This window comes from Sardina pilchardus, chromosome 24 (genome assembly GCF_963854185.1).
Source record: "Sardina pilchardus chromosome 24, fSarPil1.1, whole genome shotgun sequence".
NCBI classification, from domain to species: Eukaryota; Metazoa; Chordata; class Actinopteri; order Clupeiformes; family Clupeidae; genus Sardina; species Sardina pilchardus.
In genome coordinates, this window is record NC_085017.1 from 18,623,988 (window position 1) to 18,650,256 (window position 26,269).

Below are 26,269 nucleotides of genomic sequence, written 5' to 3' on the forward strand. Positions count from 1 at the left end.
GTATCTCCTACTGATATTTCCTTTTTCCTTATTTTTATGTCCCTCCCCCCCTTCACCTCTTCCCTGTTTCTGTTACCCTTGGGAAGAGGTATGCTTTATGTCTAATTCATTCTTCTAAATCTAATCTTTATCCTCTTACTACATTGCCATCCACCACTTTTAAAACTATAATTTAGCATAATACTTCTTTGTGTACATTTCCCTATATGTATTGTAGCAGTAACTTGTCTGGTTTAATGTATTTTGTAATATTATAGAGTCACATGGTGTAAAATAAGCCTGTGGCTAACTTACTGGTTATTACCATATTACAAGCATGTAGAAGCTAACGAGCTAGCTATTACTGTACATTACATGGGTTAGCGATTGACAGCTAACAGTTAGCATCGCTATTTAGCATTGTTGTTTGTTGCTTTTTATAGGAGTTGGGAAAGGAGCCTAAGCCCAAACTGTGTGCTGTTTGCATTTTCCAGGTGTGTCATTGTTTTTCTATTAATTTGTTGTGTTCTATGTTTATGCTGTGTGGTCTTGACGTTAGCTATTTTTACGTCTATGCTAGCTCCCCCTAGCTAGCGAGCTAACTAGCTACAATGGGAGGCTAGGCTAAGCCAGGCTGGGTTTTTGTGTTTGCTTGTTACAATTAACTTCTAATTCCTAACGAATTGTTTAAGGAGATTAATGACGTGTATTTGTTGGGTTACCTGTGTGTAAGCCCTGTTTCTGTTACCCTTGGGAAGAGGAGTTGGGAAGCCCAGAGCTGCCAACTCTCAGGCTTTCGGCGTGTGACACACGATTTTGCCTGTTTACACACGCACTCACGTCATACATCCATTTTCTCACGCTAAACAAAATCTGATCTTGGACTGAGACTCGTTCGGTCCTTTCAAAACTCGCAACGGTACCTACTGTATATGGCGCTAAGAAGCGCCACTGTAGCCTACAGTAGACCCTATTTGTTGCATAGACATCCAAGTTTGCGACAGAAGGAGGAGACACCCGCGGGAGAAAATCGCAATCTGGTCCGAGACTACTGTAGACCTTTGTTGTGTCACAAATCATAGGCCTATTGTTAATTAAGAACTCACTCTCTTAAATTGAACATCTTGAAAGAAATCAGTTTGTGTGGATGAACTTGATTCCCTAGCCTAGCCTACATGTTAACTTGTCATGCAACTTTTATTTCACTCGCGTAAAACCGTGAGATAGAAAGCCACCTCACGTATTTCTTAAAGCGACAGGCACTCAATTACACACTCCATATTGCACACTCTAAGCCCAAACTGTGTGCTGTTTGCATATTTTCCAGAGAATAAAGCAAGCCCGCGAAATCGTCGTCCTGTGTCGCGTCAGTCATTACTCTACAACCAAATCACAACGCAGAGAGTAATTCCACCGGTCACATACATACAGTATGCCGTCTATAGATACGAGTAGTCAGTTGGCTATGTCGAATCCAAGAATATACAGTATATGTCTGACGGTAAAACAATCACATTCAGTCTTTCACTTAGCATAAGCACAGAAACAGCACCTGTTGACTGATTTCTTGCTCTGGCAATAAAATCTGAATGGTCTTCCGTTGCCAGTCACACATTTATTTGTGCACAAAGATAACATGAATGACTGCAGCAAGACATGATGCTCTGGAGCGTGAGCTGCTAACACAACATTTTCTTTAGCATCAAAACAGCCTGTCCAGAGGGAGGGATGGCCCCCCCGCGCCCCCCCTCCTCTTCCTGCGCTTTTTATTTCCGGCTGTGATTAATACACACATGCCACACAATGGGGCCCTTGTTGGCGTACCGGGAGACTCCTAATGGAGAGTTATATTTCCAGGATTATATCTGTATTCAATTGCAAATGATTTTACTTGAGGGGGAGGAGGGAAGAGGGGGCGGGGGGGGGGGTGGCTTTAATACTCAGCCGCTGTCTATGAAGAATAGTATCGTTTGAATCGAGCGAGCGGACACCTGGTGCAGAGGGGAGTGGGCCCGGGGTCTCGTTGGTGACTTGGCACTCCTGCCAACTTCCCATTTTCCCAGACTGCCTTCATCCATAATACCAAGCTTCCAGTTTCATTCCGTCTCACTACCACCCTAACCCCCCCCCCCCCCCCCCCCCCCCCTATCGCCCCCAACCCCTTCAAAATGCCACACGCTTGTAACTTTAGTCTCTCCCGTTTAAAAAAAAAGGGAGTAGGATGGGAGAAAAAAAACTACGTCTACTGTGAATGGGGCAGAATAACAAAAAAAATCTTTCAAGAGTGTGGGGGTCAGGTAGTGTGTGTGTGTGTGTGTGTGTGTGTGTGTGTGTGTGTGTGGGGGGGGGGGGGGTTGAGGGGGGGTCTCATCTCCTTTTAAATTTAAAAAGTAATTTGATGGCTATAGCACAGAGGGGAAAATATCAAATGAAATATTGTATACAACTATAGAACAAGATTTTATCAAACCAGCTACCACTCTCGAAAAGGGACCACAGTTGCCTTTCGTGGATGTACTGAACATTACAGCCACTACGGCATGGGATGAGGGGGGCTTTAGAGAAGGGTCCATTTGTATGCGTCCCACATAGCACCCCCCCCCCGCGCACAATCACCCCTGTATTGCTTGTTGCAAATTTATACCAGGATGTTGGTTTAGAGTGATTCCTTGAGAAAGAGCGTTTTTTTTTTTTTTTTCAAGCAAGTGTTCGCTTTCATGAGCAAAAGTGATTGAGGCGCACAAACAAAGCTTTGTTTTCAAAACCTCGCAGATGTATAGCGAGGACCCAGCTTTGTCCCCGTCCTCTCGAAAGTACTAGTAGATGATTTCTGTTTCGAACACAAGCTAGAGTTGTTGAAGGGGGGAAAAATTAGATGCAAGCCCAATATTAAGCCGAGCTTTCCCAGGGCTATGTTTTACACCCTGGAGACCTCTTTCTATTTAGAATGCTGAAAGACCTTGGGTTTTCTTCTGTAATGTTTGTTTGGGCTTTTTAAAATGGCACTCTCACCAAACGTTGAGGATTTCTGGACAACAGAGTGCTGATTTTGTTTCTCCTCATTTTCAAACTTTAGAATACAAAATAAGATTGTTGAAACTCCTGTAAATACGTGCAATGGGACATCAATAAACCATTAGAGCAGATGTTGCCTGGATTGGCTGTTTAAACTAGAAAGCCTGACAAATAATATACACAGCTGTGTACATTATTTAATCTGTATCTGAATTCTGCCGGTAGGCTTAGTGGTATGCACAGTTGGAATTTATATAGTAGGCTATTTCACAATGTACTTCAACTGAATAGTCATTCAACAATACTTGATGAGCACTTTAACAAAGGGCAATCTAAATGTGTCTTATGTAAAACCTCACAAGGGAGAGCCAAGATTAGTCTGTCAGTGATAATTTCATGTGCATACAGTAAGATGCCGTCAGATTGTGGTTAATTATTCCACTGATCAATTCTACTACCAAGATGATAAAGTCATTATAACAACCCACACTAAGAATTATTACCATATTTCCATAACCATATCTGTTTGATTATTTCAGTGGTCATGGCTGATATGAAACTTATGTCGAAAATGTGCTTCTCCAGTCTTTTGTGTTTTATGGTATTTATGCCCACTGATAGCCCTATTGTACCTCGGAATTTGATTGCTGGTCATGTCTTAAAACTTTAAACTTTTCCATGACAGCTCAGTGACACATTAAATGTTTGATCCTTCCTGTCAAACAACAACAACAAAAAACCACATACGGTATACGGTTTATGGTGAACAGGAGATGTCAAGCAGAGACTACACTGTAAAAAATGTGACTAGTAGTTACTCAAAAAAATTGAGGCAACAAAGTGACAAGTAATATAATTGAATAGATTTTAATACTACAACTTTGACTAGAATTCATTGAAAAAGTCAACTAAATGTACACAATAAAATTAACAACATTATCAAATTATTTAGTAAATCCAAATTAATACCACAAGAAAAACTAACTTACATTAACTAAGTATCTATGCAAAATTAATTACTTTTTACTACATATCTGGGCAAACCTAATCAATATTTACTAATTATTTGGGCAAAATCAATCAATATTTACTACATATTTGGACCAACATAATTCATATTTACTAATTATTTGGGTAAAAAGTATTTATATTTACTATATATCTGAGACAATATAATTCATATTTACTAACTATTTGGGCAAAAGTTATCTATATTTACTACATATTCAGGCCAACCTAATTCATATTTACTAACTATTTGGGCAAAAGTGATTTATATCTACTACTTATCTGGTGTAAGTTGGACTGTCTAGATAAAAGTTTTTTGCATTAATTGTATTATATCATATTTTAGTACATTGTCAAACACGTTCCAAACAACTCAATAGCATAGCTAACCCTAGCTTCTAATGCCAAAATTCACTTAAGTCAACCATGCATGAAAATAAACTTGAAAAATGTCTTGCTGAAGTAACTTAAGAACTTAAGACACCTGAGGCAGGTACATTTAACCTTACTGCAAAATGTTTTATTTTACATGAAATCATACAACAGATCGTCAGATATTTCAAATAGGATACAAAAATAAATGCATTGCCCTCCTCTGCATTTTCTATCAACAATTTTACAACGGAGTCTAGCACTGTGTGTGAGTTACAGTAACAGTTCTGTACTATGCATGTGTACAAAATGAATAATCAATTCAACAGAAAGACGTTGAACGTGTCTCAACAACACATGAGTTTTACTCCAAAACGAGAAGAAAACACCAAAACTAGCTGGATACTGCTTGCACCTGTATTTGAAGTGAGACCACAGAGACTTAAATGAAAGTACTTCATTGTTAAATAAAAAAATAAAGTTTAAAGCACTAGAATCACAATAGAAATCACAGGGTACAAAAATAGTTGCCTCTGACAAAATTAGGTGAAAAAATGAACCACTTCCTTAAAGAATGCCATTCCCACTGTATGGTTGATCGGTATTTCTGAAGAATCATTGCAACACTCAAACTTACTTGTTGCTAACTGTAACAATGTTACATTCAAATGCATGTCACACGAAAAGTTGCCTCTTAGATAAAAAAAAAGAAAGAAGACAATACCACTTACTTAGTATGATTGATGGGCAATTGTGAAGCATTTGAAGGTTACATAAGAGTTGACAACATGTCAAAAGACTTCTATTTGGCAAGAGACCATATTCTTAAGCTAGCAGTTTGTTCTTGAGGTTGTTCACTTTTGGGGTCAGCTTTGAACAGTCCAGCTCGAGGAGGAGTTTCTGGAAGACTTCAAACGTATATTTGAGCTCCTTGGGATAGGCCAAATTTACAGCATAGATCAACCCAACGAGCATGGAGCAAGCCCTTGCAAAGTTGCCCAGAGCGGTCAGAACTTTCAGGCCCTCTACCACGATACCAACGTCGTCTGGACCTTCTGATGTATTCGCCTTGATGGTGTAGATTTTAATCCTTTGCACAGCAAGGTCCTGTGACACACTGTCTCCATCAGTATCCTGAAACAGCAAGCACATTGTCCATTTCAGACTGTTCAGAAAAAGGATTAGGTCCCAATTTGCTGCTTTTGAAAAGAAAACCTGGAATTGTCATAGCTGCATACAACATAACCAGTGGACATCAGTGTTTTAGAAAGTGATAATGTAATTGTACAATATATGTTCTTGCAAAGCTATGCAAATAACACGAACATGAGACAAGAATCATGAACAAGAGACATAAATGTAGAAGTGCAAATATGTACTTCAACTTACATCATACTCTTTAAGGAGATGATCTAAAGATTCCCCAAGGTACACCACCAAACATCGGATGACAACAGCTCTGGTCACGTTAGTGGTAGGATTGGTTGGAGCCTGAAATGAAAAAAAATAAACATTATTCAAGGATAAAAAACATCCAATGGCAAGAGTTAGTGAGTGGAGCTGAGCGGTGTGAATATCTTGCCACCCGCTCAAAAGGCTGTTCACTCGGCCGCTCCTTCACTCAAATTCAAATCAAGTAATATGCAAATGATATTCCAACCCATTCCTAACCCTTCCTTTAATAAAGTATTAGCTAACATAACTCATTAAAGGGTACCTTGAGTAAGATCGCCTGCAACCTCAACCCCATGGTTCCACCCTTGGATTGGAAGAGATTCACAAGCTTCGGAGTATATTCATCCAGCTTGGCCATGAACTTCGACTCAAGATGCACCATTGTGATTCTGTAAAACTCATCCTGAATCTGAAAATTAAAAGAAACTAATGTAGATTATACTTCTTATGTTTTAAAAGCAGGAATACAATAATAGTGGTTCATTTCAAATCATTTAAAAAAATGATTTGAAAGTATCAAATATGCTAAAAACCACCACTGCAGTCCTTCACAATGGATAAGGAATATTTGCAAGGAATATTATGCAAGGAATTAGCATGCATGTGTAACTCACTTGAGATGCCTCAAATAGAGCAGGCCATCTGGCATTGATGTCCTCAATCCTGGGTGATTGGTTGACAATTTCATTTCTTCTGTGTGCAAATGTTTTCCCCATTTTTTCCTTTATCACTTTGCTGTTGTCCCTTTTCCTTACTTCAGTGAGTAGCTGAATCCTCTCTTGTTCTTGACTTTCTTCATTCTCTCCTGCCGGGTAAGGGGGGAGGTAGTTTACTTCTGCCTTTCTAGGCTTTTTGACACTCCTTGCAGACTTCTGGTCAGCAGGGCTTTTGCGTTTGAGTGCATTGCATATAACTTCAGGAACTCCGAAGCCTCTAAGTTTAGTGCGATAATTTGCCATCTTGTACTTTAAGCTTTGTTGCCAGCCATAGAAACCTGAGAATGAGCCTGGTTCCTTGAGAAATGGATACTTCGTGCAAAGTGCCTCAGCAACGTCACTGATCTGTGCACCTGATGGATATGCTGTATATGTATACATAGTTTCAGACAGTTTCTCAAGTATGTCTGCCTTCACCTTTGAAGTATTCAGAAGAGTTCCATTCTTCTGATAGTCTTCAGCTGCTCTTTCAAGGCACATCTCAGTTTCATATGCAAACTGTGGAATAGGGAACTCCTTTGGCCAATGTTGGCATCGCTCTGTGGAACTTTTCTTGGGCAGGATAACAGTAGACGCCTGTGAGGACACTGATCCACAGGATGACTCTGAACTTAATGCAACTGACTCTGCATCAGATCTAGGATCACAGTCACTTGATTGTTGACCAATGGAACTGTCCAAATTATCTTCAACTGCAAACAGGTCAAGAAGAATTTGGTCAGCCTTAACAACCTTTATGGTGTCCTTGTGTTTGATTTGGTCACTTCTATGGAGGGTAAAGAAATCTTCAAACTCAGAATCCAAATACTGGAGACTGAACTCAACAGATATTCCAAAGGTCTCCTTCACAACAGTTTGCAGTTCCTCCACAGTGGATGGGATCCCTGATGGAAGGAGCAACTTCTCAATCTGGTCCTCAATTACTACTCGGAGCTTTGCCTCCATCTTTGCCTGACAAAAGTGAATAGACAAAAGTTTACATGTTAGAGTGGACACACAGAGATTTGTGATAAAGAAAGCCTGTATGTGACAGGAATAACTGATAATTAAACTCAAATAAAATATGGTTAAAATGATCTGTTTCATCTGTGTAAATCTGTATTTGGTCTTTCAAAAATTGTAGATGTATTGGTTAATATAAATCCATCTCAATAACCTTACATTAACAACAGATGTGACGCTTGAGTGTAACCAAGCGTTTTCCTCCCACACTGTAGGCTGCCAAAGGGTACACATCACTAAGTTTCTGCTGCTCCACAATACACAATTTCCCAGTGTCCTCTAGCTGAAAAGATCTAAGATGCTCTTCATACCAGGCAGCAAGTAACTTCACAAAAAATGTTACAGAATTGTCCAGTATAGCTATCTGAACAATCTCAGCAAAGTCTGGTAATCCACCAGTAGAGCCATGCGACAAAATCATCCCAACAGTGTACCGTGTTCCATAGTAGGTGACTGTGTTCGCTAACTGCACAGTAGATAGAAGTGGGGATGTTTCTTTTAGAGCTTCCTGTATGTCTGAATGCAACACATCTAAAGATACATCAGATATTTTTGTGACACACAATGGCTGTTTTCCAACATCTGCACGAGAGTGGTATGCCATCATCAGCTGATGTCTTGTAGTAAGGGTCAACAACACATTTTTGAAATTGTTAGTGTGTCTAACAACCTGCTTAAAAAAGCTGTGTTTAGCCTCAAATCTCATAGTCCATACACCAACTAGAGGCCCATAACCTTCAATCATGGCAGGGTAGTGTTCCAAAAAGTGGTGTTTGGGTGTCAGTTTAGCTTCAGGAAAAGCAGCTAAGAATTGCTGACGATGTTCAGATATTTTAGAGTCGAGGTACGCAATAGTTTCAACTGTATGAACAGGGGCTACCACCAATTCAACTATGTCTTTTAAAGTCAGGAGAACCTGCCAGGCAGAATCACCATGAGGTACCCGCGAACCAACAATGAAAGGCAAGAACCTGATTAAGGCCCAGTTTTCATGGGCATTTCCTCCAATAGTTCTGCGATTAACGTAATTTTGAGGGATTACTTGGGGGCAGTTAGCTTTGTCTGAGCCCTTAAAGGGAAAACGTCTGATTAAGTCATTGAGTTCAGCCAAATTGAAGTACTTTTTCTTGGTAAAAATCTGAAAACACAATGCTAATTCCCTTGGTATTATACCTTCAAAAAGGTCATGCAGTACATCTGGTGGATATCCACGGACAAAGTGGAAATGATTCAATTTATCTGTCAATGGACACTGGCGCTTAACACCAAAACAATGCAGTAAATCAGGATCTTCTCTCACAGTTTGCAAATGCAAACTATGGTCAGTTTTTGTCCGAGGTGGAAACACCCCAGTACGCACTTCATGTGTTTGGTACTCTGAAGAATGTCCAAGACAAAATCTACAGATGTACGGCCCTGTGAAACTCTCAACTAGTCCACTGATAGAATGTGCACCGAGATTATCAGCCACAACACAATGCACTGTGCCCCTAATATTTTTTCCAACACTAGAAATGAAAATCCCTTCATGCTCAAGAGTGGCGAGATCTTTCAATAGTGGTTCCAAAATTTGTCTGTATTCAAACTGTTTGACATCAACAGCTTTACAAAGTAAAGCTAGGTGTATTGATGTTAACACAGATTGCAATTTGGATGGCAAATTCCCCAAAACCCAATAAACAGCTGTTATTTTATGCTTATTTCTTGAAGTCCCAAGTGGGTTACAAACCTCAAAATCATCCACATAAAGGATTATAGAGAGACGTGTTTCATCTCCAGCATTGAAGTCATTCTGCTTGAAAAACTTGCCATCAAAAATGGACTTAATATATTGAGTACTGTTTGAGTTTCTGGATAAGATTTCCTCTGCAATGTCTTCATTCTTCAAGACTTGCTGCAAAGTCTCAAGAATAGGCACATATTGAAAGGTCTTGTTCTTCTGAGAATCAAGAATATATTCAACACTACCAACACACTGGAAGTGCTCCTTAAAATACCTTCTTCTCTTAAAAGCTGAAGCAAGTGGACCACCTTCTCCAAGTGCTGTACTAATAGGATGCAAGCTACACAGCTGTTCGGCCAAGTCAGTTATGATGGTTTGGTCAACAACACATTGATTAGACAACAATGTTGAATCAATTATGTTTCTAACAACAGCAACAGATGCTGAAGATGAAATGAACTGAAGGTCTTCAACCAAGGCATCAACACACTTCCCTGAAGCATTATAGATGGTCTCTAGCTTCAGTAGAAGTAAACCAATTCTTTGAATAACTAAGTCTGATTCACTTTCCTGGTCAACATGCAAACTAGTGTCCTCACCATCACTGGTCTCTGGTAAATCAGAGGGATCAACAACCTGACTATGTTGACTCTCATATACGTCTTGTCTGAAATCACTCAAGGAATATGATTTGTGTTTTCTGCTTTTGTGTTTCAGGAATGTATTGTATATATTTGTCCTAAAGTCACATCCTTCAAATACACAAAACACAGTTTCATGGATTTTCAGATGATTTCCAATATGCTGAAAGTAGTCCTTCTCTGCAGAACAACAAACATCACAAACTAAACACTTAAAACCAGAGATAAGTCCTGACTGTAGACTTTCTTTAGCTGCATGGTATCTGGACAAATGAGTGCGAAGAGCAGTCTGCGTTTTAAATGTGCAAGGGCAACCGTCATGTAAACATGGCTGGGATTGACCACGACTAAATGTTGCGTGCTGTAGTCGGTAATGCTTTAGCAGATTCCCTTTGGTAGCAGACAAAGACCTGCAGATCTTACACTGCCATCCCATTGGCCAAAACCTAACAGAACAGAAAGGCAAATAACCATGCATAAGATATAGGCCACTACATGTGGTTATCTAATCACAGGAGGACAATAAGAGAACACTTGTTTATGTGTACAGAAGTGGCCAGAGAGAGCTCTGATGATACAGAACAATTTAAATAACACAGCAGCTTATGCAGACCAAGTTAAATGTAGACTTACTTCCAAATATGGAATGAAATATGGTACACCATAAAAATTGTGACTGTTCACTGTACCAGAACGTCAGTAGGCCTAATGCAAATGGCTAAAAAGCAAAAACGAATACAATATGTCTATAAACTAATAGTGACCCAAATGAAACCTAATGAACAGACACATTATGTTTAAAAGGTTGACTAACAAAAAACGTATTCCACTAGTTCCAAAAGTGGACGGTTACTGAGCTCCGCACGCAGATGCAGGCTACAGTAGGCCTATCACAAGCAGACGAAACAGCGCCTCTCTCAACAAGGAGGGGTGGGGGAGGGGTGGGGGAGGGGTGGGGGAGGGGTGGGGGAGGGGTGGGGGAGGGGTGGGGGAGGGGTGGGGGAGGGGGGGGGGGGGGGAATCCGAACGATTCTTTGGCTGCAGTGCCTGCAGTCGTTGCGCGCTAAAGTGAAAACTTAGACACGGCTACACTGGAGTGTAGACTGTGAACAAATCGAAACTACATGTCTGTCTGATATAGACAATAAAATATAGTGTCTCAATAAAAATGGAATTAGCATTTCAGCCAGACTGTCCATGAAAGGTTAAAAGCAGCGCACGCTGCTAATTGTTCCATATTGACGCGACACAACCCCCCTAGTTAAAACAGTTAGCGTTCTTTCAGCAACACCCATCACCCAAAGACGTTACTCGAGGGCAATTTACTCTCAGAAAACAAAATGTTGTAAACGTAACTCGCAAATTACTCACCCGAGAGTAGAATGTACTTGCTAGCTAGCTAGCTAGTTAGCTTAACGTTGGCAAACCTCTGGTTGAGGCGAGGACCGCGAGGTTGTAGCATAGATCGAGCTACCGTGCAGCAGCCTATTATTAGCCTACTTTATGCATGGAAACCAGATGGACTTATTCTATTTATTTTTTTTAGCCAGACGCTGTTCAGTGCTTTATGCTTAGGCTACGTAGAAACAAAGTGAACTAGCCGAATCACCAGAGTTAGCTACACCACAACAAACATACCCTAGCAAACTTCTCTCAAAATATCGTTCGACCACTAGTGCGTAGGGATCAATAGGCCAACGTTAAGTGGCCTTGAAGCCTAAAATAGCCTAAAACTATAATGAGAAGAAGCATGAACAGAACAGTCTTACCTTTGGGACAACTTCGATGAAATGGCGACGTCCATCCATGTGAGAGAAAAGTCTTGGGCGGAAATATTACATTAATACATCAATCTCCCTATGAGTAAAATTTACTAATTTTCCTTGTGTTTGGCCCTCCTGATGAAATTCAATTAAATACTACTCAGTGATTCACATCAAGTTTTATTCACTCAAAACTGAGTAAAATAAATAATTATAAATTGTTGAATTCCACTCAATATGATTCCAAACTGCAAATACCCTTTTTTACTATGTATATCTCACTATCATTTATTTATTAAATATTAATTAACCCAAGTCTCACTTTTTGCAGTGTATACTTAATTTGCAAATCTAATGTCATGCTTCTCCATGCAGTTTTCTTCTCAGTTTCGCAGTCTCAGTGTAGGTGGGCTACATCAGTTACTTACAATGTAGTTGACAATGTAGCCCAGTGCATTACTGCTTCTGTGCAGTGCATCCTGGATCAGTATCTTGTCCCCACTCTCCCACAGCAAAAGGCCACCTTACATTAGGTCTTATAATGAAAGATGAGGGACAAAAAGGATGCCTATTTGATGGCCAAAGAAAGATTTCGGTGTAATGTTCTTGTTTTGGTTAGTTTAAACTTTCATGACAGTGGTCATGGGATGACTCACTTTCAACACAGACAACACTGGACGTATTTGCGATATCAATCTATAGCTCTGGCTAGTTATATAAAAAGTAATATATAATGACAAGGAGTTTGTAGTGAATAAAACTAGATGTAGAAATGGTTGATTGTAAGTTAATTTAAAGCCAAATTGAGCCATAAATACACATTGTTGGATGACAGTTCCTGTGAGAACCTCTATAATTGACATTTCTTTCAAATACCAAGAGACAGCTTAATAACAACTTGATTTCGGCTACAATGACTGAGACAGGAGATGTCAGAGTGTTACGACCACAGTGAAACCTTTCCAAGGTGGTGACATGCTACCTATAGCCAACTTTTTTTTTTACAAGTTCGGTTGAGATACGCTGCAAATTACGCACAGGGTGATGCACAAACAAGAACGCTGTTAATGGGTTGCTTTGAGTGCGCCATTAAGACATTCAACCCTGGAGCAATAGGCGCCATGAATGCTGATTTTTATAAGCCAGCTGACAACGTTCTTAGGAGGAAGTGAAAGAAACCGTTCTTATATACATACTAGCTTTCTACATCACTCTACATGTAAAGAAAGCCAGTAAACAAACACGAGCAAGAAAAACGATTATGAGGACTGAAAGGAATACAACCTACACAATAGCATATTAATGTCCATATAATTCGCGTTTGCCAATTAAATAGACCTATATGTTCTGTTTGACAAGAGAAAGTTATGAGAGAACGACAAAAGATAGCGTTCTATCCCATTCCAAGTACTGGCTTGTCGAGACCTACTGTGCGATCAAGGCGCAATGAGCAAGACGCGAAGCTCGTCACCAAGTTAATTTCCATATCCGTGGACGCGCAGTCTATTTGTTGGAATTCCGCCAAGCCCTCAGCGATCGGCACCACGAATAGTAATTCATTATCGTCTGCCATTATTATCCCGACATGCGCAATCTGCACAATGGCATCAACGTCTCGCTAATATCCGATATTCACTGACCCAACACTGTCTGTTGTGGAGAGCGCTCGCCTGATGTCGATGTATCCACGGAGAGCAGCGCTCCAGCGCAGCAAACCAACATCATGTCACGCCGAAAGCAAGCGAAGCCCCAGCACCTTACGTCGGAAAAGACGGCGCTCACGCAAGTTTCCTCAGATGAAGGTATGCAATCAGCCTGTACTATTAAACAACTTATGTCAAACCGCTATACTCTTACAATGACTTAGTTTAACGCCGGTGCAGACATGAACTGTTCCAGAGTTGAAGATCATGTTTCATATTCACCTTAAGAATTGACACTTAGTTTTAACGGTGCATGTACATATTCTGCATAGATTGAGACCAGGGCTGGACTGGGACTAAAAAACGGCCCGGGCATTTTTGGCCATAGTGGCCCACCATGATAATTTACACGATACAACATATACAGTATGTGCACACTGTTTTGTTTGTTAAAAAAAATATTAATTATTCTTTTAGTCTAATTATATTATTTACTACTAATTATTATTTAGTCTTTCAATACTCTCAGTACAATTCTCCGACTTGGGAGAGATGGTAAAAATGCCACAATTCCCATATTGAAGCAAAGTTTGTTGTCAAGCAAAACACTGCTAGAGATGTCTTTAGACTAGTGTTTAATAAAATGTAGTCTTCACAAATACAAATAAGACAAGATAAATTAGGCCTGCAGTAAGACCATACATCCATATTAATTAAAGATGTCCTCAGTGGCACCTTTAAGTATGAAAAGAGAGATAGATAGAGATAGATAGATATATATATAGAGAGAGATGCAGAGACAGGCAGACAAAGGAAAGAAAGAGAGCAAGGATCAGATCAGGTACCATTTAAATAATTGTTAGGTGAACAGACAGATAATAGCTTATTTTGTACTTACATATTCGGAGACAAAAGGCTGCATGGACTTTGGGTGCCCTGATGGACATAGAAAGGAAAGGTGAGGTCAGATATGCTAGATTCATCACTAACTCTTCTAGAATTAAAATAAGAGCTATTTGGTAAACTCACAATGAAAAAAAGAACACATGTGAACTCCACACTAGGGAAAGGCAAATCTTCACTCAAAATATGCCCTAAGGGGAGAGAAAAAGATGCCAGGTAAGTCAAAAGGACATTGAGAATGAGACATTGATGAGATGTTTGTTTTGTTTTGTTTTTTTAAAATGCATTGACATAGGTGTCTTAAAATAATGTAGTAATAGAGAGTTGTATTAATTACAATAAGTAGTAGTAGGCTTTATGACCATCCAGGTAGATGTCAGCGAGAACACATAACAACAGTATATATAGTAATAGTATATTATAGTAAACCTACAAATGTGAAGAACGCCTGTGAAGTTCACACCAATGAAAGGCACATCCCTGGAACATCCCTGGAACATCTCTGGGGTAGGGCAGCCTTGAGGAGAAAGAGTTTCACAGACAAGACAACTGAAAGCCGCTAGGGTACCCTAAGAGAGGAGAAGGAGTAAAGAACAATGCAATAATCACGTATACTTTCTGTCACACCTGCTGGAGTAAAATTATGTATACTTGGCCAAAGCTGATTCTGCTGCCTCTGATTCTTAAATTAACAATTAGCATCCACTAATTTAACAAAAATGTATCTCACCTTACAAAAGCAGTTTCTTCATTAGTTCACTCTTCTCTGCAACTCTGTCAATCACTGTGTCAGTGTCAAGGGACACAAGGACATCCTTTTCAGTTGCCATCAACATAAAGGCTTCCAGTTTGTTGGCAGACAGGCAACTCCTGAGTCGGTTTTTGATGAAGCGGAGGGTTGAGAATGACCGCTCACAGGCTACCTGAGTAATTGACAGGGTCAGCAAGAATTTGTATGCCAGCCCAAGAAGGGGGTATGCGTGGGTCAGCATATTGAACCTGAGAAGGATTTTGTAGCAGCATTGGGGGCACTCTTTGCAAGAGACACAGGTTGTGGTTATCATGTCCATCTCTTCTGGATCATCTAATTCCTCTTGAACAGCTCTAGTTGTATAGTCATCCAAGGGCGATTGTACCAGCCTGTCCCATTGCTGTGCCAAATTTCTCAATTCAATTTGTAGCTCGGAAACAGTTGCTCTGCTGTCAAACACCGCTAGACACTTGCTGAGTTCTTCAAGGGAAGATTCAGGGAGAGCATTGGTCTGGATAAGGGGGAAGTTTCTGGGATGAAGGAGGGATAAATCAGCATACAGGGTGCCATGGGTGAGGAATCGTTGGTGGATGGCCTCAACAGCTGTATCAAGGATTTGATGGTGAACATTGACCTCATAGGCCTTTTCTGCGTCACTGAGGCTTTCGTCCTGGGCCATCTCTCCTGGCAAGACTTTCTTCCTCTTCACCCTTTTCTGAGGTAGTGCAGCCTCCACTTCTAAATCCAGGTCATCATGCTCATCCAGCTTTTCATTCGCCCAATGGACAAAACAGTCAGCTGCATCTTTCACCGCTGGGAAATCTCTTGCTATCTTTTTCAGTGACTCTTGTGTTGTGGTAACCATTCTGTGTGCTGAGAGGATGTCCATTCCACTGGTCTGCAAGTATTTTGAAAGTGGTGAGGTGAACTCAAATATGCGCAGAAATAACTGAGCTGTTAACACAGTTTCATATCTGAGTAAGCTGTCTCGGTATCCTTTGGCTTTGCTTCGTGCATTTGAGGCTTGTGTCTTCAGGTTAATTATTGCGGAGAGTGTGGACACCACTTCAAGAAAAAGGCCACCATGAGGTCTGCCAAAGTTTCCAAAAACTTTCCTTAGGGCATCATGTTTAGCCCACCATCTCGTTTCACCAACTGGTGAGATCCGTTTGTGCCTGTTGTCCTGGCTCTCAGTCTCCCACACACCCACTCTTGTGTATGATTCTCTAATGAACACTGCAATGTCATTAAGCAGGTCAAATAGAGATCCACTTTCAATGACACTATGGGTAGTGTCAGACAACACAAGGTTCAGCACATGAGCATAGCACCACACATGCTGATGGGTGGGATATTTTGCTGCCATTATTGCCGAAAAACCTCTGTATTGACCCTGCATATTTGAGGCTCCATCTGTGGAATTGCCGATGCACAGGCCTATGTCCACATTCAGGCGCTCTAGGACTTCAGTCAACAGAGTCACAAATGACTGCCCTGTCGTTGAGTTGCACTGGACAACTGCAACCAGCCTTTCACGGACTGCACCTGTGACGTACCTCAGAATTACAGAACACTGATCTTTCCCTGTAATGTCCTGGGTTGTGTCAAGCTGCACAGAAAACATCCCTGCTTGCTTGATTTCTGCAGAGATGCTCTCTTGAATCAGATGTTTGATTGAATCAATCACTGCATTCACAGTTGTTTTAGACAAGAGGGTGACCAGAGAACCTCTGCCTTGTGTGCCCGAAGCATGAATCTGTTTGCTTTTCTCAATTACAGTGTTGAGATGTTCTTTTAAGCAAACGTCGTATTTCCCCAACAATATAATTAATTCTAAAAAATTGCCATGGTCGATACTTTCGATGCCCAAGGTGTATGCAGCTTCATTATGCTCCTGTCTGTAGCTTAAGCCTCTCTTCCCTATGACTTTCACAACATCCACTACACGTTCCAACACCTGACGTCTCTTCTTCACCTGCTCACGGTGTCCTGCCAGCTGTCTTCCCTCAAGGAGGTGAGAAATGTTTGCTCTTGAGCAGTTTAAAAAATATGCCTCAGCACATTGTCTGTGTGCCATGCCTCTCTCATGCTCCTCTATTCTTTGGTGCACATGCCTCCAGTCTGTCATGCCTCTAATGAAGCCACTTGGATCATTGGGCTTGCTATAAGCAAGACAAACAAAACAAAACAATGCATGGCGTAGAGCACAATAAGTCAGCCATTTCCATGCCATGTCATCTGTTCTATTGAAGAGCCTCTGGACAACGGGGTTTGTGGCATTCTGCTGTGGGTGAAACTTGAAAAAATCCTGCATCTTTGTTGAATGGGGGCGGCTAAAATAGTCTACAACTGTCTGATCTCCCTGTGACTCCTCTGCTCCTATTTCAACAGTCTGGCTTGACTAAACACAGAGAAAGACAGAGAGGCAGGCATGTTAATTATAATGTAAATGTGCTATTTCTCTAGTTACCAATGATTTATCATCCATTTTGGCTAAGCAATAGCCTTTCATATACTCTCTCTCACACACACACACATGCGCGCACGCACACACACACACACACACACACACACACACACACACACAGCCTACATACAAATAAAACCATGCACAAAACTCATATGATATTAAATGCTTCACTAAATAAAACCTGCAATAATTTCCTATGTTGAGCATTTTCACAGTTTTTTTAGCCAACAATTCACCTTGATACTATTTAGTGAAGATGTATAGGCTACTGTTAGATTGACAACAATTTCGACCAATCGACTGTCTTAAGATCTCAGAAGGTTGATGGCGTCATGGAGTATATAACTGGGGAGTGACTCAAATAAATGGCGGAGGCTAGGCTAGTAAATCCGGCCAATTCATATAGATTTTTATTGGACATTCTGTAAAAAGTCATCATCCAGTTCAGAGGGTGGCGATAATGTACATAATTGCTTGCCGCGTCATACTTGAAAATGACGTATGCTAACATGCCGAAGCTAACCTATCAGTCTTGACCCCCTGGATGGCGTTCCTAAGCCGACCACTCGTTAATTTGATGGGCATCGCAATTCAAAATGCATGTGAGAGTGGCACACACAAACCACACAAAAAGACACAATTATTATTAACTGGGGTGCTGAATCCTCAAGTAGGCTAGGTTAATACATCTAAAAGAAGCAAGCAGCAATCGCAGATTTCGAACTCCTAGCCCAGTGATGCAGACATGCATGCTCAAATGCATGCAGGACAGGAGTGGCAGACGCGCACACACACACACACACACACACACACACACACACACACACACACACACACACAGCCCTCCACCCTCCCTATGAAATGTCCCTTTTCATTCTGCCAACATTTAGGCAACTTCTTACCGGGCTCACAGTAGCTATCTGTCCCTGGGTCACGTCTCTCACGTCTCTCTCCTCCTCCTCTTCCTCCTCCTCTTCCTCCTCCTCTACCTCCTCATCCTCCTCCTCCTCCGAATCAATTTGAATAGCTACTCCCTCTGTGTTACTGACGGCATGTGCACTCGGTGCTGCAGCACTGCTGCTAGATGTTGACGACGTCGACGGCCCTGCTGCGATTGAAGTAGTTGTGGTGGTGGCAAACATATCGGTAATTTTGGCACATTTTGCTGCCTCCACATGTAGGCTTTTTCGCCTTTTCTCACGCAGCTTCTCTGCGCCCCCCTTACGCTTTTGGCCTTTGTCTTTCTCCATTTCTACGGACGCTTAAAACTCCGGTCGAACTCCAGGCTTTGATGACATAGACCTAAAAGTTTGATAACCTCTGTCAAGAGCGGGAGATGATAATGAGGCCGGTACCTGTAGGCAGACAGGGAGGGGCCTGTGATTTCATTGGACTAGCCCAATGTCCATTAAGGCAGTCAACCAATGGGCCGCGATTCGCTACCGTTGCGGCCGTACGCAATATAAATAAGCTTCTTTCTTTTTTTTTTTTTTTTAATTAGGCTAAATTATGACGGCCTCGGCCCAAATTATGCGTCGGCCCACCGGGCATTGCCCGGTACGCCCTATGGCCAGTCCATGCCTGATTGAGACTGCATCAACACTGACAGCTTGTTTATATCTGTTGGCATTATTATTATTATTACACACACAAACCTTAGAGGTGTCCCTCTTTCCTCCACTAACTTAGTTTTATAACTGCAAAAGCACTGTTGAAAATGACCCGGTTGTGATGTAATAAGATAAAGTGCACATTTACCTATGACAAAGAGTAATTTTACAGCAAAGCTGGTCAACAGATCAACATTTCTGTAGAACATTAAGTTCTGGGGAAAATATAGCAAAAGTCTAAACTGTTTAGAACCGGCGACAAGAGCAAATAAATCACTTAAAACTTGTAACTGATTCGACATTGTCCAAGGAGTGAAATACACTCTTCGGCATGGGAATATTTATGTTTACTTCACAAAGACGTTTTTCCTTTCCTTCTGTCTTTTACTTAAAATATTTAGTTTGGGGTCTTTTACATAGTAAATAGTTTTTCAATTTTCCATGGAATTTCATCCTAGATGATTAATTTCAATCACTGCAAATATATGACAATGTACTAGCTTATGTCACCATCACAATGACAGGTTGTTATATTTCTTTCTTTCGGCAATGTCATTTTCTGATATTGCATTTAATCTTCCACAAATTTAAATCACCCACAACAATGGTAATTCAATTATTCAAAATGTCACTTTAAAAATGTATGATGAACCCCACTTTAGTAGTCAGTTTTGTCAGGACTCTTCAATGTTCTTCTAGGTAGCCTGTTACACAGCATGCATATGGGCTATTACATCCCTTATTACATACCTTAACTTCACTTAACTTCCTAATTTCTCTACATATATATCAGAAATGCTTTGTTGCTATAGTGTATAGGCTGTAATAAAGCATGGTGTGAGCCAGTTAAATCTGGGCCCAGAGTCGCTGGACTCTGCCACTCAACTACTGGCAAATCCTTGTTGAGAGAGCAGCTCTGTTGTGATTGATTTGGGTAAGGGCTTTTGGATAGTGGGTAAAGTATTGGTGACTATTTTGGCACTTCTGTTTGTGCTCTTCTGGTGCAAGACCTCCACTTCATGTCTTTATGTCAACCTGAAGAAAAAAAAGTAGTCTTGGTTTACTTCTCTGTCTCATTTGCTCTATCTATCTCACTTTCCATTTTAGAACATCTCACCTTTCTAACTATACTCTTGACCACCTAAGGGTCCTGTCTTTTTTAAATAGTTGTCATAATTATGTTTAGTTTAGTGTATTTATTTTCCTCCAGTGCTCTTTTATATATCTAATGTATTTATTTAATCAAAATGCTGGCTCTTCTTGCTGCCATCGACACAGTCTCACCATATGATGGTTAGATTTTTAACAGAAAGGAATATGCTCAATGCATGTGAAAGACTCTAAAGATTATATGGTCTCTAAAGACTAGAATTTAATCACTGGTTTGTTCATGCTGCACAATTACACAATTTTGCTATTTACAAAATTCTACAATATTGTTTTAGTAGCTTTAATATCATTTAAACACTAACATTTGTTGAAAAACTATATTTTGTAAAACGGTGTGCTAGTATTCTACACATCCCATTTAACTAAACTGAAAAAAAAAAAACAAAGCTATAACATTTATAGTCTATAATGATGGACTATGGAAAACCATCTCAAAAGTCAAGAACCACATTTCATTATATTAGCGTCTTCAATTAATTTTTTACATATCAGGATATTTGATTGCACCTGGGAATTGAAATGAGGCAAACAAAGACTGAGTGGCGATGCACCGCGATCAGGTAGCACTCTCGGCCGCTTGTCACTCCATCTGATGGATTGTGCAATAAAAGTAATTAGCTGAGTGACTACAGTAACTCTGTCTCAGTGATTGGAAAATCGGGGCGATTGATTTTTAGGTAGTGCTCATCCACGCATTGCAAGTAGAGTGAAACCTGATATCACAAGGGATCTCTGTTCACACTCTCCCTCGTTTACTCCCTTCCACAGGCTTCTTGAGAGGACCGGATCAGGAGAACAGAGAGAACTACGACAGCCATGACGGAACACATGCTTCTGAAAGTTCCCCTAAGGAGTTACCTGAGTGGCCTCCCATGTGTGCGCATCGTGTGACAGGCACAGAAGAGTCTCCTAACCACATCATGCAAGAGCACATGGAAACACCTATAACCTTGGAACCCCCAACACCGATTTCAAACAGTTTCTCCAATCAGTCAGACAACATGGATTCAACGGAACCCAAATGGACTGAGCAGATCCAGCAGAGCTCAATGGACCCTGTGGAGAGAACGGTTGAGGGAAAGGTTGACAACCACATGGATGTGGTTCTGGAACCAGAATCTCAAACGTATCCAGAGGCACAGAAGTCTCCGTATTTGTCTGGTCCCGAGGTGGCCGGTCCTCTGGTACAGCCTCCCTCCATCATGGCATGCCACGGTGCGCCCAGCACCAATGTAACTCTAGAGATCCTGCAGAGCACCAGGGTGGCTGTGGCCCAGTTCTCCCAGAGGGTCCACTCTGAGAGTCTCCGAGGCGGGGAGAGTTCTGCCCCACTCCCCATGATTTTGGATCGCTTACTGGACCTGCAGCGGCAGCAGATCCAACAGCTGCAGCTCATCGAACAGATTCGCAATCAAGTGGCCATGTTGAACAAGCAGCAGCCCGTGCAGACAGCGCAGAATCTGACGTCCAAAGGACTGCCCTCAACGTCTGGCCCTCACCAGTTGCAGGCAGTGCTCGCCCAACCCATGTTCCCCCTCTTGGGACTGCTGCCTCCCAATGCAAACGGACAAGTGTCACGTGGACACGTGGAGACCGCTGCCTCGTCGCTCTCTTTACATCCTAAGACTGGACAGTCTGCCATCAGATCCATGGTCTCATTGCCCAGTTCTAACCACTTGTCATCTGTTCTTAGTATGGCTTCCTCTGCCTTGCCTCCATACAGTGGGAGCACAACACCTGTCACTGGAAGTCATCCAACTGGCTCTTCAGGTGTGCACTCTGTGGAACCAAACAACAACGTCCAGACTAATCATCAGTTGTCCAGCCTTCCTTTGCTCCCTCCGAGCCCACCCGGAGGCATCATTTTCCCCAACCCCTTGGCTAGCATAATGGCCACGACCAATGCACTGGATCCCCTGAGCGCTCTTATGAAACAGCGAAAAGGCAAGCTCTCCAATGTCTCCATATTCGATAGCAAGCCGAGCTCCGATGACTCCTTCTTCAAGCACAGGTGTAGGTTCTGTGCCAAGGTGTTTGGCAGCGACAGTGCCCTGCAGATCCACTTGCGTTCCCACACAGGAGAGAGGCCGTTCAAATGCAACATATGCGGAAACCGCTTCTCCACCAAGGGAAACCTGAAAGTCCACTTTCAGCGGCACAAAGATAAGTACCCCCACGTTCAGATGAACCCTTACCCCGTGCCCGAATACTTGGACAACATACCTACAAGCTCTGGGCTTCCTTACGGGATGTCCCTTCTTCCAGACAAAGCAGTGAGCACATGGCCAGACAGCAGGCCTTTAATAGCATCTGGCCACGTGTCTGCCGGCCTTCATCTTCCCTCAACTTTTGATGGTGTAGAGAGGTCCACTGATTCTCTGAGCAATGCTTCCTCAGTAGGATCTCCTCTAAAAACCTCCAGTGGCCCGAGTGAATATACGTCTTTGTCTCCTAATCCTACTGAATCAAGGAAACCTGTGGATACAGTGTCCACACCATGTAGTCAGATAGGAGAGGTTTCCTCAATTTACTTGACTGGGGCAGGGGAAAGATTTACCTCTCAAAATGGCCTTCCAACGCAAAATGCAAGTATGACTACAGTGTCCTCAGAATCTTCTTCCATTCAATCCACTTCACCTAGGTCTTCCTCACAATCCTGCAACTCAGATCAGACATACAGCAAACATCAAATGGACATAGACCCCATGGAAACCTCAGAAACCTCCAAGCTGCAGCAGCTGGTGGAAAACATTGATAAAAAAGTGTCAGATCCCAACGAGTGTGTGATATGCCACCGGGTGCTCAGTTGTCACAGTGCTCTGAAAATGCACTACCGCATTCACACAGGTGAGAGACCGTTCAAGTGTAAAGTGTGTGGTCGGGCGTTCTCCACCAAAGGGAACCTGAAGACCCACTTTGGGGTTCACCGTGCCAAGCCTCCACTCTGGGTACAGCATTCCTGTCCGATATGCCAGAAGAAGTTCACAAATGCTGTTGTGCTGCAGCAGCACATTCGCATGCATATGGTGGGCCATATACCAAACGTGCCTCCAGCAGATGCTCACCAGGAAATGGATACGGATCTCTCCTACGATGAAAACAGCTTCGACAGCCTGAATAACTATGATGAGGATGGTCGATTTGACGACTCCCTTGAGGTGGAAGATGAAAACAGTGAGGAGGATGGAAATCTTGATGTACACGTGAACTCTGACCCTCTGGGCCATGTTATGTCAGGCCTATCTGAGATGGAAACACCAATGACAGCGACTGACACAACAGCCAAGACAGAGCTTACATGTCAGGCCGCAGTGTTGAGAAACGGACCTGTGGGTCGTGGCTACCTGACCAACAGTTTCTCGGCGTCAGATGAGACGGAGAAACATTGTATGCTTGGAACTGAACTTCCTGAATTCTTAGATTCCAGGGATGTCTCTTTATCTCCACTCCACAATGATGCTAATGCGGAAGACAGCAATAAACCACCTCAAAGGACTTCTGTCACAGATAGAGACGATTCACCCATCAGCATCACTGCTGCTGAGAATAGCACACTTAGCAGTAAAGCGGAAAATGGCAAAACTACTGTGAAAGAGGAGAATCTAAATGACATCTTTTGTTCAAGCAAGGAACTCGGTAAGACACAATTCAAGATCAAACTCACCTTTTAGTATGCTCTAACTATTGCACACATGAAATTATAAAGAGGTTGTGCATATTGGTCGGTACAATATACACAACCTTTGTCACTTTGCTTCTTTTTGAATAATGGGGTGAATACACTATTAACTGATTAAAAGATGGCTGCATTAGGCTATTAGGTCACTGTATGTGACACATATTGTTTGGTTTTAATTAAGAATTCTTTGTGTTGTGTTTTATCTGTTTCCTTTAGGAATAATCGCTGGTTGCATCAGTCCGTCAAATAGCACCACACAGAGCAACATGGAGCTCTCTGGGACCAACAGGTCATCACCCATTAGGAGAGAAATACCCAGCATGCACAGCGGTCCCCAGGCCCAGGTATTCACACCCTCCCTGGCCAAGCTTGAGGTCTCACCTCTCCTAGGAGCCCCCCAACCACTCCGCACCCCAAAACAGCACATTTGCCTGACGTGCGGGAAAACCTTTTCGTCAGCGAGCGCACTACAGATTCATGAGCGAACACACACTGGAGAGAAGCCATTCAGCTGCTCTGTCTGTGGTCGAGCTTTTACCACAAAAGGAAATCTCAAGGTATGTTATATAGCATAACACTGCATATTGTATACGAAGGGTAGTAGCTCTATGGTTTAAAATCATGCTATATGACACTTCTATTCTAATAGAACCTTTTATTTTTAGTATACAATATTCAGTTGACAGAACATGCCATATGTACTAGGCTGGAGTTTGTGGAGTTTTTTCTGGAATGATTTCTGGGGTCAGAGTTGTACATGTTAGTTTACATGTTGCTTGTCTCCGCAGGTGCACATGGGCACCCACATGTGGAATAACATGCCTGCCCGGAGAGGACGGCGCCTGTCTCTGGACAACCCAGCAGCCTTGCTGGGGTCAGACGCTCTCAAGTTAACAGAGGGGTTTCAGAAGGACATGGCAGCAAGGGCCATGAGTGTGGACCCCGGCTTCTGGAACCACTACGCGGCAGCTATCACCAATAGTGTGGCTATGAAGAGCAATGAGATTTCTGTCATTCACAATGGTGGTGGTGCTCCCAACCACCATGGGATGCATATGGGCTTGGACAGGGTGAATTCAGGACACAGTCCACAAATGACTAACTTTGGGAAAAAGAACAATGACAGCCCTGTCAGCCAGCACTTCTCAATGCTTATAGACAATAGCAAAGAAAATTGTATCAATTAGACTGAAGTGAGTGGTCATGAAATATGAATGGAATTATGATTCTATTTGAAAAACTGTTTGTGATTTTTGCATATTACAGTTGATGTAGTAATTACCCTGTTAGATAGGGTATTTATATGGTTTATTTCAGCTATCTTAGATTTTTTGCTCAAAATGTCACCCCAGTAAATTCCCCAATGTTTCATTTGGTGCAATTCTAAAAGTAAACATTGCTGTGTGTTCTTATTTTGGCACCATGCACTTCCAAATTGTTTGTTATTTATTTGTATCATTTGTGGTTGTCTAAACTACTTCATGCAACTGTTACAAATGCAAAGATGTAGCAAAACCATGCCGTTTTCTTTCTCTCCATGAAGTCATGACAAAAAAAGCAAGCGTTGGAATACTACCTCATGTGTTTTAGAGACTGATTTGTATGGGAGTATTTTCATGTAGGAAAATATAAATCTTTTGGCATCTACTGTAAGTAATTTCATATAGGCCTACTGCATAAAGAAACAGTTCACAGAGCAATGAAATTGACAACAAATTCAGATGGAAAATAGGGAAAGTTAACTTTGTCTGCATCCTTGCCAACAAAACGATTATGTTGCATGTTTTATTTGATAAACGTGTCTCATAAATCTAGGAAATTGGTGTCTGTTTATAGTGAATCTTTAAAAAAAAATCATTGCGGTTATAGGTTTACTTGTCTGATACAATTATGGTCAGACTGCACATGACTAGAGTCATATATTCTTTTTTCCATTTGAAAGGACAGTGTCAAGATTTGTAGTTGGCACAGCTCTGGAGGCCTACACTCACAAACACATATTTATACTGTGAATTTGCGTATTTGATTCATTGACTCGAAGTCAATTGTTTGATTGCAATAGTTCAAATGATTTTTCCTAAATAAAAGTTAGCAAAACAAAGTTCACACATTTGATTTGCCAAAATAATTTGTTTGCTGAACCATGTCACACTTGAACCTTCTGTAAATATGTATAGTCTTTTATGGACCACAGAGATAGTCAATTAATTGGTTTATGATTTCACTCTAGCATGAGAAGAAAATAAAAAGGAAGTAGCAGTGAGTAGTCACTCATTCTGAAGTTATGAGCCAGCCTCCAGTGTTAACATTTTTCTTTAAAAAAAAATATCTCCAGGAGGAAACTGAACGGTTTCTGACCCTCAGGTGGA

At 41.6% G+C, this 26,269-nt stretch overlaps 2 protein-coding genes across 2 annotated transcripts; one reads left to right on the forward strand and one right to left on the reverse strand.

The window, feature by feature from the left end:
- The first annotated feature begins 71 nt into the window (after positions 1 to 71).
- sall3b (spalt-like transcription factor 3b) lies at positions 72 to 25,982 on the forward strand. Its single transcript, XM_062529461.1, has 5 exons — positions 72 to 88; positions 423 to 473; positions 20,990 to 23,857; positions 24,117 to 24,457; positions 24,689 to 25,982. The coding sequence occupies exons 3-5, from the start codon at positions 21,094 to 21,096 to the stop codon at positions 25,085 to 25,087; spliced, it is 3,504 nt and encodes a 1,167-aa protein (XP_062385445.1). The 5' UTR covers positions 72 to 88; positions 423 to 473; positions 20,990 to 21,093; the 3' UTR covers positions 25,088 to 25,982.
- On the reverse strand, positions 5,190 to 11,765 carry LOC134072878 (uncharacterized). The gene is made up of 5 exons (XM_062529752.1): positions 11,681 to 11,765; positions 6,444 to 7,496; positions 6,092 to 6,238; positions 5,764 to 5,865; positions 5,190 to 5,508 (listed from the first exon to the last, which is right to left on the reverse strand). Exons 1-5 carry the CDS (start codon positions 11,717 to 11,719, stop codon positions 5,200 to 5,202), a joined length of 1,650 nt encoding a protein of 549 aa, XP_062385736.1. The 5' UTR covers positions 11,720 to 11,765; the 3' UTR covers positions 5,190 to 5,199.
- Positions 25,983 to 26,269: the final 287 nt, after the last annotated feature.

Coding starts and splice junctions, on each gene's coding strand:
- LOC134072878 (XM_062529752.1), bottom strand. CDS start 11,719: ATGGATGGACGTCGCCATTTCATCGAAGTTGTCCCAAAG. Junction 7,497..11,680: donor TCATCGAAGTTGTCCCAAAG/GTAAGACTGTTC, acceptor CACTTTTGTCAG/GCAAAGATGGAGGCAAAGCT. Junction 5,866..6,091: donor TGCAGGCGATCTTACTCAAG/GTACCCTTTAAT, acceptor TTTTCATTTCAG/GCTCCAACCAATCCTACCAC.
- sall3b (XM_062529461.1), top strand. CDS start 21,094: ATGTGTGCGCATCGTGTGACAGGCACAGAAGAGTCTCCTAACCACATC. Junction 23,858..24,116: donor TTGTTCAAGCAAGGAACTCG/GTAAGACACAAT, acceptor TGTTTCCTTTAG/GAATAATCGCTGGTTGCATC. Junction 24,458..24,688: donor CCACAAAAGGAAATCTCAAG/GTATGTTATATA, acceptor TTGTCTCCGCAG/GTGCACATGGGCACCCACAT.